General features: G+C 35.5%; 1 protein-coding gene across 1 annotated transcript in view; it reads right to left on the bottom strand.

The window, feature by feature from the left end:
* Positions 1-13,629, bottom strand: part of KCNT2 (potassium sodium-activated channel subfamily T member 2) — a 214,330-nt gene that overhangs the window by 82,309 nt on the left and 118,392 nt on the right. The window contains exons 13-14 of the mRNA XM_081825152.1: positions 6,444-6,593; positions 4,793-5,022 (exon numbers count right to left, since the gene is read on the bottom strand). Coding sequence (XP_081681278.1) covers positions 4,793-5,022; positions 6,444-6,593 — 380 coding nt within the window. The remainder of the gene's footprint in view (positions 1-4,792; positions 5,023-6,443; positions 6,594-13,629) is intronic.

The raw sequence follows: 13,629 nt of genomic DNA, 5'->3' as shown, positions 1-13,629 counted from the left end.
AGGTCATTCTCATTTGTGTCTCAACTTCAGCTAAGGTTTTACTCTTCTAAAACTTCTAGTTATAATATCAAGTTTGAATAATCTCCCTCACTCCCTTCATGTTCTGTCTTCTCTTTTTACCCATCTTAAACTCCATATTTAAGCATTATGATTATTTACTTGCATATACTCTTGGTTCCCTTGCAACATTTTTGTTCCCTTACATTCTTGGCAAAAGCAAACCCTGTTTAATTGTTGGAGTGGAGGGAGGTGGGAGGGTTGGAGTGGCTGGGTGATGGATATTGGGGAGGGGTGAGTGCTGTGAATTGTGTAACACTGATGAATCACAGACCTGTACCCCTGAAACAAATAATACATTATATGTTAATAAAAAAATAGATTTAAAAAAAAGCAAACCCTGTTTAAATTCAACTCTGTCAACCATAAATTCAACCATTCTGTAATAAACCCCTCTGATCTGCCATTTTCTACTATCTCTCCAATGAAAGAGTGACGGTCACTGTTTTGTTACATTCAATTGCCAGTTTTCAATTCTCATGTTATTTGAACTATTAGTGGCCGTTGATGTAGCAGATCACTCCATTATCATGATACACTGGATTCCAGGACACCACACTCACCAGGTTTTCCTACTTCCTTGCCAGTGGCTCTTTCTTGGTCTCTTTTGCTGGTTTCTTCTCATCTCCCTGATATTTAATGTTGATATCCTGTAGGATTTAGTCCTTTGTCTTTATCCCTTTTCTGTCCATACTCATTTCATCAATGATCTTGTTCAGTCTCATAGCTCTAAATATAATACATAAGCTCAGGAATCCCAAATTTACTTTATCAGTGTATACCTCTTTCCTGAACTCTAGACTTTTATATCTAACTTCCTGTTTGACATCTTCCTCTCAATGTCTAACAAACATTTGAAGTTCAGTGTGTCTCAAACTGAACTTTTTACCCCTGCTTCCCACCAAACCTGCACTCCCCAAGCCTTCCTTATCTCAGTGGATGGCCATTCCCTTTTTCCAGTTGCTTAAACCAAAAACCTTGGGGTTCTTCACACTTCTCTTTTTCTCATAGTTTACTTTCAATCATCAGTGAATCCTGGTTACTCTATCTTCAAAGTATACCCAGAATTTTCTCCTTCTTACCACCTCCATTTGAAAGTACTCTAATCCTTGGGCCAAACCAAGGATCTCAATAGCAGCCAAAGTGATTGTATTAAAACATAGGTTAGCATAGGTGAGATCATGCCATTGCTCTGCTTAAAACTTGCAATGACTTTCTTTCATTCAGAGTAGAAAAAATAATCCTTACTTTGAGTTTAAAAGCCCAAACATAATCTGTCCTGTTTTACCTCTTCCACCTCATCTCCTATAACCGATCATTGCCCACTGTGTTTGAGTCACAAGAGCCTTTTTACTGTTCCTGGAACACCCAGTCAGGCCTCCCATAAAGCCTTTGTAGTAGCTATTATCTGTAAGGAATGCTCTTCCTCCAGATATCCACAAGGTTAATTCTTTCATTTTCTTCAATATTTTCTCAAATATCATCTTTTCAATGAGGTTTGCTAACCACCTCATTTAAAAATTCAGTCTCTCCAGAATTCACAAACCCTTTTACTAGCTCAGTTGCCTTCTTTCTTTTCTCTTATTACTTATCACCTTCTAACACACTAAATTATTTCCTTATTTTTTATGTGTTGTTTATTGCCAGTCTTCCCTATGATAGAACATAAGATCCGTGAGCTAGGGATCTTTATGTATTTGTTCACTAATTTATCACAAAAACTTATGAGTGTCTGGCACATATCAGGTATTCAGTAAGTAATTGTTAATAATGGAAAAAAATAAGTAGGACTACTATAAAAAAAATAATATGCTATGTCAATGACAAACAGGGTTACCTAACACAGTCCAAGCAGGGCCATGGAATATGTCTCAGAAAGAATGATATTGAGACTGAGATACAAAGGATTAGAAGTAGTTACCTAGGCAAAGTTGGGGGCTGGGGAGTAGACCTGTCAGAAGAAACTTCATGTGTTAAGGTTCACTGGTGAAAAACCATTTAGTGAAGGTTGAAAGGAATTTAGTATGAATGGGACTTAGGAATGCAATTGAAGGGATAGTAAAATACAGTACTAGAAATTAAAGGTGGAATTATTAAAAAAAAAAACTTTAAGTAAAGTGACTACGTGATTTATCTTACAAACTAGGATACTCTTGAGAATCAAAGGGGGCGGTCTTTAATAATGACACCAGGATAATGTATATAAACTGGGACTGTCCTGGGACAACTGGGAGTGCCTCATGCAAACAAGAAATTCTGGTCATCCAAATCATAAGCCATGTAATATTATAAAATTTAGATTTTTCCCTTGGATAATAAGAAGCAATTCAAATGATTTATTTTTTTAAAAGATTTATTTATTTTAGAGACAGAGAGAGCGTACACATGCAGGGTGGGGGGGCAGAGAGAGAGAGGAAGAGAATCTCAAGCAGACTCCCCACTAAGCATGGAACCCAACGTGGGGCTTGATCTCACAATCCTGAAATCATGACCTGAGCTGAAATCAAGAGTCTGACACTTAACCAACTGAGCCACCCAGGCACCCCAGCAATTCAAATGATTTATGCAGGAGAATGATATTATCAAAATTATATAAAAATTATAACTCTGGTTGCAAGGTGGAGAAGAGTGCAGGGCAGCATGGAGGCATGGAGAGAAGCTTGGGCGGGGGATGACCCTGCAGTTGAGGGGAAGGATGATGGACATTCAGACCATGATCACACAGACTTTGGCAGAAAGAAGGGAATGACTCTCAGGGATACTTGATACTCTGATTTAATAGAATTGGGTGAATTATGAGGTACGAGAGGAGAGGAACAGTGAAAAGTCAGAATTGTGACTTTACAAATTGTAACGTGTCATCTGTTTTTTAGCCAAAAAATGGAGGAGGAAGTAGTTTTGAATGAAGGCAGAAAGATTAGTTCAATTTGAATATGCTGTGTTGGTTTTTCCTGTGACACATCCAGACAGAAATACATAACCAGTATATTGTTGTGAAGAGAAATTTAAGTTAATGATTTACATAAGAGAATCATCAATTTTTGGAGGGCAACTCAATCTGTGGGAGCAGAAGCACATGGTCAATACCATCCTATGCTGTGAAGATGTCCACTGGATTTAGTGACAAACAGAGTGGTGGCTTTGCCAGAGTAGTGATATAATGACTAGAGATTTCAGACTAAATGGGGCAGAGGCATGAGGGGACAATAAGATTTCAAGCCAGCAACTGAAGACAACTCTTTCAAGGAATTTACCTGTGAAGATGTCAAGCCAAGAGGTCCAGGTATGTGTGTCTGTGAGCGTGTGTGCATACGTGTGTGTGTGTGTGTGTGTGTGTGTAGAGAGAGATGAAGAGAGAGACACACAGAGACAGACAAAGGGAGAAGAAATGAGCCAATGATTTTGAAAAAAAATAAAGTTAGGTAATAAGGATGAATTAAAATAAAAAGGTCCCAGAGTAGGTAGTAAGTGAAGTCATTACTATTAAAATATTAAAAGTTGGGGCACCTGGGTGGCTCAGTTGGTTAGGCAACCAACTCTTGGTTTCGGCTCAGGTCATTATCTCAGGGTTGTGAGATCAAGCCCTGTGTCGGGCTCTGCGCTCAGCGTGGAGTCGGCTTGAGATTCTTTCCCCCTCCCTCTTCCTCCCCCTTTGCTCCTTCCCCTACTTTCTTGCTCTCTTTCTAAAATAAATAAATAAATAAAATCTTTTAAAAAATACTAAGAGTTAAAGAAAGGACACATTATCCTTGTGACAAAAATGAATGTTTGTAGGTTCATAGGTGGTTTGGTGGCAAAATTTAAAATTTAAAGGAAATTCTTATTTGTCTGGATCTATTCCCTTTTTTTTTTAACTTCTGTGTCATAAAAGCCAAGTTCAATGGTGAGAATGAGATGGAGGATGGAAGAAGAGTTTTGAGAAAAACAGAGAATATCTGAAATACCCTCTGTTGATAACTGGATACAGAACTTACAAAAGAACTATAAAAGTGTCAGGTGCTTATATTCTAATCAGAAATATGAAATCATTGTTGACAATTTTGAATTAGCTTAATTTCTTTTTTTTTTAAGATTTTATTTATTTGTTAGAAAGACAGTGAGAGAGAGAGAGCACAAGCATGGGGAGCAGCAGAGGGAGAAGGCTCCCTGCTGAGCAAGGAGCCTGATCCAGAACTCAAACCCAGGACCCTGGGATCATGACCTGAGCCAAAAGCAGATGCTTAATGGACTGAGCCACTCAGGCATCCCAAATTAGCTTAATTTCTTACCAGTTTAATAGCTTAGAAACTTTGTTCTGTATACTTAGTTACACCAAGTTTATAATATACACAATTAGTTTCTAAGTTTGACTTTGAAATTTTAACAAACATTGAAGGATATTTATTTTGTCTTTTAAAGAAAGAAACTAGGGTGCCTGGGTGGCTTAGTAGGTTAAGCATCTGCCCTCCGCTCATGTCATGATCTCAGGGTCCTGGGATTGAGCACTGCATAAGGCTCTCCCCTCAGTGGGGTATCTGTTTCTCCCTCTCCCTCTGTGATCTCTCTCGTTCTCGCTCTCTCAAATAAACAAAATCTTTAAAAAGAAGAAGGAAAGAAAGAAGAAGAAAGAAAGAAAGAAGAAAGAGAAAGAAAGAAAGAAGAAAGAAAGAAAGAAAGAAAGAAAGAAAGAAAGAAAGAAAGAAAGAAAGAAAAAGAAAAAGAAACTAGTGATATTTTCAAATTTATGTATACTTACCCATGCTGGCAATTATGCTATGTACAGGTAATCGAGAAGGTCCATGATAAAATGACCTTGGTACATTGCTTCTTTTCTGCTGGTCTTGGTTTTTAAACGCTGAATTCTCTTCTTTGGTAATATTAATATAAAAACATATATCTGTAGCATTCATAATATATCGAGGACCTGGATTCAGCAAAATGTTTTTATTATCTTCCCTCCGAACACCAATCAAACAGACGCCAAACCTTAATTTAAAAAAATAAATAAATAAAAGTTTAAGAATTATAATTCAGCAAAGCTCTTATGTTTTTTGTTTGTTTTTAAGTTTGCATATGTAAGAAAATTAGTAAACTATTATAAGGCAGAGGAAAATTAAAACCCCAAATCACAGCATTTTAAAGCTTGAAAAGATCCTGAAAGATCAAGACTCAAGATGCTCAAGACAAAAAAAAAAAAAAAAAGACTCTCAAGACTCTCAAAACTTTCCTGTTTTTCCAGGAAAAGAAACTATGTCCTTAGTGTGTGGTGAAATCAATTTAGTTGATTATGACATATATACTTTTTTTAAATGAAGACCAGAAAAAAAATAATGAAAAACATCAGAGTGTGTATCATTAGTAAGGGTAAGAATTTTTTATAAATTGTGTGTGTGTGTATTGAGTCTTACCATAAATGTATATTTTCACTTGGCCAAAAAAATATAAAACAGTATGACTTTAGTCAAAAATGCTTAAAAGTCATTGGCCTAAAAGAAGAAACTTACCCAAGGTTACATGAGGAAAAAATCAGGGTCCCTAAATTTCTTTTAGTTCTGTTTCTACCATATTTGGTTTACTCTGAATTTTACAAAAAAAAAAAGTAATAGTCTGAATAGGTGCACAGCTCAATTGGGAGAATATCAATGACTAAATGTAATAGATATTAAAAATTTCTTTTATACTTTTTCAGGTTATGCTCCAAACACAAAATGTCCTGAATGTTTTTATTTCAATATGTCTTATACTGTTACAAATAAATCTAGCTTAAAAATATTTTTTAAACATCAAAAGTATATGTATGGATAGAATTGTATTGAGAATTAAAGTGGAATACATTAAATATTAGATTAGTGGAATATACTAGATATATACAAACCTTAAAAATGTTATATCAATATATTTATAATACTGATAATATATTACTTTCATTATAAACATACATTGTTTCTTTAGTAAATAATTTTTTTCAAAAAGGAAAAATATTATGTTCCATGTTTGAATTAGAAGGTACAATTGTTTACTTTTTAACTTATTTCTCTGGCCAAAGCAAGTTTTTTTAAATGTCTAGATTTTATAAATGTTATTATGACTTTGTCTACATTTTTAATCAGCACTTTAAAATTAGATCTCTAAAGAAGATTCATTTTCATGCATTTGTGAATTCTTAATGGATTAAAATATTTTAAAGATAACTTAAAAGTTACTAAAGTCAATATTCCTACTAAATTATACTGTATACCTAACACTCCTAACTTGTAAAGACCATACAGAAGTTCAGAGTTCAATGTCACTAATTATGTTAAAAATTTGCAACTCGTGAGCACCAATATGGGCTGTATTTTAGAAAACTGTGTTTAAAGGGTGTGATTGATTTATATTTTAAGTCCACTCTGGAAGCAGAAACATACTTTTTGTGTGCATGAAAAGAGGCATATGTAAAACTCTTTCCTTCGTACTCAGCAAAAAATGTACTTTCTTCCAAAACAATGTGGTAAACTTCATTGCCAGAGCATCTACCGTACATCTTCTGCCACTGTTCTGGCGATTGCTGGCCTTCTCTGCAACACAAGCACACACACATACACACACACACACAGAGGAAAACACAGTGAATGCGGTTAAAAAGACAATTTTCATACATAATCTGGTTTCCCTACAGGAAGAATTGGTAAGCACAGTTCAAAGAAGTCTATGTGTGGTGCTCTAAATGATGATATTATTTACAAACACTACAATGAATTACTACAAAAATTTTGAAACTAACACAATATATGTTTGAAAGATGGCAGATTGCTAGAAAGTAGTTCTTCATAATCCAGTTAATGAACGCATTTACCCTATGAACCAATAAGATATAGCATTTCATTTTAATTTCTGTTTATGTGTACCCTGTCATGCACGTGCTATATATTATACTTGTTTCATAGTCTAAATAATATGGCCCACTTCGTCTCATTTATGATACCTGTTTGGCCCTGGTAGGTAACTGATTTTGCTTTGTATTTATGAGTGTATACATGTCAACTTATCAATTTGATTTCACAGAAAATATACTCTTAATTTCTGTCCATATCATAGCAATGGCTTTCTTTCTTCCAATTGTGTAGCAGTTAAGAAAAAAATATCTCTTCATGATAAAAGGGTCTTCAATGAGATCCCCAGAAGTATTTTTTAAAAGAACGTAAGTTTATCTCAGAAAGTACAGTTTGTATTTTCTGGAATGTTCTGCTCAGTGGCCTTGGATAGAAATAAAAAAGTCAACCAACGAAAAATGTATTGTGAATATACAAGAGTTCTTCTTTCCCATTTTTTATAGTAAATTTCACTTTTTCTGAATAAAGCTTATATAGTTTATAAATACAAGAAATACACTTTAAGAAGGAAAGTGCTAAATATATAAATATCAAAATATTTCATCATAATGTCTGTAGATTCTGAATGGATAAAAGCAGATAACAAATTATATCTACATATTTAGGGTTTAAAAAAACATTTTAAAACCTGAGTTTTATCTAAAGGATTATTAGAGATAATACATTTATTAATATTTTCAAAGAGTCAATAAGTTTTTAAAAATCATATATTTTCCAGGTATGCTTCACTTTACTTCATTCTTTCTTAATTGTGCTTAAGAGTCAATTAAGAGTCAAGAGCCCATGGGGTGCCTGGTGGCTCAGTCGGTTGAACGTTGAACACTGGACTTGATTTCAGCTCAGGTCACGATCTCAGGGTCATGAACTTGAGCCCTGCCTTGAACCCCGCCTCGCTTGGGTCAGGGGATTTGCTGGAGATTCTCTCCCTCTACGTCTGCCTCTCCCCCAACTTACAAGCACTCTCTCTCTCTCTCTAAAATAAAGAAATAAAACCTTAAAAAATAAAAGAGTGAAGAGCTTGGACCCTGAATTCTGATCACCTGATCTGAATCCTGATTCTGCAATCTTGGGTTGTTAAGTAACTTCTGAGTGATTCTCTACCTCTTCTGTGAAAAATAGCACCAGCCTCACTGGGTTAGATAAAATGAAGTAATACAAAAAAATCTCTTAGCAGATGTTGGGATCATAGTAATCACTCAGTAAATATTAGCTTCCACTATTTTCCTGTTACACCTTCCTCATTGCTAAATTTTGGAGCCAATTTCAACATGTCTAGTCAACCTACACCAATGCCTCTAAAACCTTTACTCTTTTTTCTTTAATGCTAATATGTTTTTGGAAATAGGAAAATAAAATAAAACAGACCACTTCTGACTACTGACTGCATTTGCCTCTACCTAACTACTACTTCCTAAAAATAATTTTTCCTGGTGGAGAAATCGTTCCCTTTGGCAAACAAAAATAAAATTATCTTTGTTATGCTCCATAGTCTACTTGGCAAGATGATACTTGGCACAGATAGAATTCTTTTAAAGTGCTGGAAATGTAAGAGAAGGTGCCAGGAATTCATCAGAGTTTGTTTGAGATCCAAAAGGTAGCATGGAGTCAAATCATTGTCAGACAAGGGTACTAAAAGCTATTCGAGAAAATAATAAATCTAAGTCCAGGGGCTGAAATGGGAATACAATGTTGTAACTTGGAAGGGAACAGAAAAGGAGGGTTAGACAAGGACATTTCAGATGGATTTCCCTAAATCATTTGCTTGTTCTCATGCTATTTTATGCTTTTACCCCCAGAAGACCTCTTTATGCTTTCTTCAAATATCCCAAATAGGTAAGAAAGAATCTCTAAGTTTCTGCTAATTGTAAATACACAAAATTTTCTCCTTTTTGCTCATGTTAATTGTTTGAGAAATGTAGGAAATGAGTAATGCCATTTAATACTAATGGCTATGTCCAGTTCCCACTTATTAATCCCTACATGAAATATTCATCAAGCACTTAGGCTGTGTCAGGGAGAGCTCTAGATTCAAAAGTTATGGCAGTTAACAAACAAGACAAAAATGTTTTCTTGTTTGGAGCCTCTAGTGAAGGAAGACTGACAATAAACAAAAGAAGCAAACTGTGTTATATGTTAGACGTGAACTCCTGGAGGCACCTGGGTGGCTCAGTAGGTTAAGTGTCTGCCTTCGGCTCAGGTCATGATCCCAGGGTCCTGGGATCAAGCCCCACATTGGGGTCCCTGCTCAGTGGGAAGTCTGCTTCTCCCTCTCTCTTGACCCTCCTCCCCTCTTGCTCTCTCTCTCTCTGTCTCAAATAAATTAAAAAAAAAAAAGAAGTGAGAGGGAGAAAAATCAGACAGGCAAATAATTTTTAGGAATGAACTGGAATGTAAATGGTATGGTTGAGGAAGGCATCACTGAGAGGTTGACATTTGAGTAAAAATCTTTAAGAGTTATGGAGCAGCAACCACATGGGTATCCAGGAGAATATTGGTCCAGGCAGAAGTAGCCACAAGTACTTTCCTGAGACAGAGGAATGACTGGTATAGCTAAGGAAAAGCAAGGAGGCCAGTTTAACTGGAGTTGAGGGAGGAGAAAAGATGAGGCCAGAGAGGTAGCACGGCAGGGAGAGGGGTCACACAGAGATTTATAAAAGTTTATAATGACTCCGACCTGTGCTTGAGATGATTTGGCAGATACTGGAGGATTTCAAAGATGGGTGCAAAAGATTCTGACTTAAATTTTATAAAAATCCCCCTGGGTCATGGTGCTGAGAAAAGATTGAAGAAAGGGTAATGACCAATGAGGAGGTTACTGCAATGATCCACTAGATGATGATAGTTTGGACCAGACTAGACTCGGTCCTGAATGTAGAACAGAAAGGATTTGCTAATGTAAGAGAAAAGAAGTATAAAAATCTTAAGTATCCAAGTCCTTCAGAAATATGGATGGATAAATAAATAAATAAATAAAATCCATACAGACAACAGTGAAAATTAAGTACTACTGCTTATAAAACATCATGGAGAAATCTCAAATATAAAAATGTTAAATAAAAGAAGTGATTTTGGATTTGTCATTGTAGCTAACTAGGTCCTGGAAAATCAGAGATAGTATGCGTGGGCTTCAGAAACATGTGGAATGTTTATTTTTTAAATCTGAAATGCTAGGTACATGTATGTTCATGATAATATTCTTATAACGTGCAAATGTATGAAATATTTCTAATTATATAGAACATAACATATTCTAATATCTAATGATATTTCTAATATCAAAAAGATATCTGTACCAAGACATAGAAACAACTTAAATATTCATAGATGGATGAATGAATAAAGAAAATGTGGTATAAATATATATAATGAATTACCGTTCAGGTATAACAAAGGAAATCCTGCCATTTGTGACAACATGGATGGACCTTGAGGATATTAGCTCAGTGAAATAAGTCAGACCAAGACAAATACCATATGATCTCATTTATATGTAGAATCTAAAAAAACAGAAACAAAAAATGAACTCATAGATTCAGAGAACAGACTAGTGGTTGCTAGAGGTGGGAGGTGGGGAGGTGGGTGAAATGGGTGAAAGTGAACAAAAAGTACAAACTTTAAGTTGTAAAATAAATAAGTCCTAGGAATATAATGCATAGCATGGTGACTACAGTCAATAATACTATGTTATATATTTGAAAGCTACTAAGAGAGTAAATCTTAAAAGTTCTGCTTTTATGGTGCTGTCATAAGAGTGAATTTCAAAATCTCAAATCAATTCATATCACTCTCCTGTTGAAAATGTTTAAAGGACTTCTTTCTCTTGTGTGCTCTAGCCATGAGCACTCCTTAATTTACCCTGAACAAGAAACTCTTTCTTATACTTTGGCCTTTTCACAATGTTGTTCCTTCTAACTCCTACACTCTACTCATTCTTTGACCTACAGCTTACTCATTACTTTCTCAGCTTTGCAGGGCTGTACTTTTTTCATGATACTATAACACTAAATTGTATTAATTACTCCTTAATGTCTCGCTTCCCCAGTAAAATAAGCCACATGAGGAAAGGGATCATGTCTTGTTTACCGCTATATTTTTGAGACCCTGACATCCATTCTGACACAGAGTAAGTGCTTAATAAATGTTTGGTTAAATGAACAAAGAATAATCTAACAATGTTATTCATGCTTAATTAGTAAATGTTCAGCTTTCCTAATTATATAATACCTGTCTCCCTCACCAGAATCATTTTCTAGGTCTAACCAATTACTTTCCCCTATGATGAATTTGCCATTAGAATTAGAATTAGAAAAAAAAAATCACTGAGTTCCTCAATGGCTACTGGACATGAAATAAATTTAACCTCAGCAGCAGTAAAAACACAAAAGATATTAGGGACAAAAAGCACAGAATGGAAAGCTTAGTGAAAATTACAAAGAGCCATTTAATGAAGATTTAAGATATGTTTACACTAATCAAAAGAACTTTTAGGGAAAATAATTGGCTTGTGCATTTACTGTCAACCTCAAAGTATACTCAAACCTGTAAAATAGTACAGTCTAGTTTATTTCATACCCTTTTAAGGCTGCTCTACCATTTTTACCGAAAACTCAATGGTAATCAGTCCTTCCTAGATAGGTTTATGTCCAGCTTCATTTTCAAAATAATTGACGGCTCCAGCAGTTCATAAAGGTATTAGTAGAAAAAGATAGAAAACAATAATAGGAATATGAAAATAAAATATTCTATTAAGACAATATATGGATTATGGAATATCAGTATACCTTTGCTACTTGAAAGAACCTTTTTGAGATGTCTATTCCCCTGAATAAAGGGACATGCTGTAGAATTCATGTACCCAAAACCATAGTCATGAGACCCTTGGAAAAACTTTGATGGGGCAACTTATAAGGAAACAAAGCTTGTGTATGAATTTTAAACCCTAAACAAATGTCTAAGTGAGAAAAATTTTTTTAAAAAGGGAAGTGGAAGGAAAGAGGATTGCTTAAGAGAAAGGAAAAAAAAAAATGTCTAGTCAAATAAATTACAAACCACACATCAAAGTCTTCAAGAGCTTGTAGCCTTCAACCATGTCCTGTCAAATCCCCCATTTCTGTCTTATAATAATGTCTTGGGCGGGCCCTTTCTTTCAAATCATGTTCAGTTATTAAAAAGCTCAGTTCCACCCAATTTGAAACTCCAATCTTACCAGCTCAGGTTTATTCTTCCTGGGATGTTGCTGCTCTTCAAAGTAACTCTAACTGGCCATCACTGTCATCTATGAAGGGGTCTTGTAGGCACACGTGAATACCCTTTATGGGGAGTGTGGGTAGCCTTGGTATATGATCACTGGTAAGCAAGAAACTCTCTTCCACTTTCCCTCATCTTATTTCCCCAGTGGTATATCCTACAGTCTAGCTTCTTGAATTTCCTTACCTTGTGGCCAACACACTTAGATGGGGTACCAGAAATATGGCTCAAATCTTTTTAAGCTATCAATTGTTCTGTGGAAAATCCCATGTGTGGGATTGAAGGCTGCTTTCTAGCTCTACCATTTTTCTTTAATTCTTTTTTCCTCATGTTCAAACAATCACAGGAAACTACATAAGCAAAAGCCTAACTAGGGAACAAGATGCTAGTTCCTGCTTCCTGCAGAATTTCCTATTCTCCACAAGTAATAGGTAATTCTTTTGTACTTCCCCTCACGTGGTTGGGGGTAGGTGCAAGAGCACTATGCTACTCTATCCATACCCTCTCTGATCTTCTCTTTCTATGGAAAGGGGAGGAGAATATACAATGGGATACTTGACTCTTCTTTGTCCTCAATTTTGAGTTATAGTCACCAATTCTGGGACATGAAAAGTCCCTCTCAATATAATAAGTATTGGCTAAAAAAAAAAAGGTATGTTTGTTCTATTCTGTTTATTTTTCCCAAGTTAGAAATATCATTTGTTCCAGTTAATTTCCTGATGGTGCATAAATCAATTTTGACAACTGATTTTATTTTTCCTTTAAATCCAGGTAGCACATTCCTCATTAATCTATGATTACACCTTTAAGGAAAATGGGTATTTATTGCCAGAAAGCAAATTAACTCACATACCAATCTCCTGTGCTTCAACACGATCAACCGAGTGGAAGGAGGACTGTTAGTGAGTAGGTACTTGGGTCTGCTCTTTGCAGAAATGTATTTTAATACACGCTTCTAAATACAGTAAAAGAATCTTATTATTTAGTCCTGTTTTTTAAAAGTTTCCCCACATCAAATTTTCACAAAGAGAGAAGAAAAAAGGATTTAACTGGAATTTCCTGTTCCAGATACAATAAGTTGAAATTGTATTACAGTACATACTCTCTTTCTAGTTCAGTAATGTGCTGAACTACTCTGCTCAGTAATATCGTTTGCATTAAAAAAGCAGAACAAGGGGAGCCTGAGTGGCTCAGTTGGTTGAGCGGCCAACTTGCCGCTCAAGGTAAGATCAAGCCCCACGTTAGGCTCCATGTTCAGCAGGGAGTCTGAGATTCTCTTCCTCTGCCCCCACCCCCACTCACACATGCTCTCTCTCTCTCTCAAATAAATAAATAAATCTTTAAAAAAAAGTGTCCTAGTATCTTCAACAAGAATACCTGCCTTTCTTGACACGTATCATATGATCTCACTGATATGAGGAATTCTTAATTGTAGGAAACAAACTGAGGGTTGCTGGAGTGGGGGGTGGGGTGG

The sequence above is a fragment of the Leptonychotes weddellii genome, chromosome 6, assembly GCF_054177405.1.
Source record: "Leptonychotes weddellii isolate Sample4059 chromosome 6, ASM5417740v2, whole genome shotgun sequence".
NCBI classification, from domain to species: domain Eukaryota; kingdom Metazoa; phylum Chordata; class Mammalia; order Carnivora; family Phocidae; genus Leptonychotes; species Leptonychotes weddellii.
This window is presented reverse-complemented; position numbering and strand designations above follow the sequence as displayed.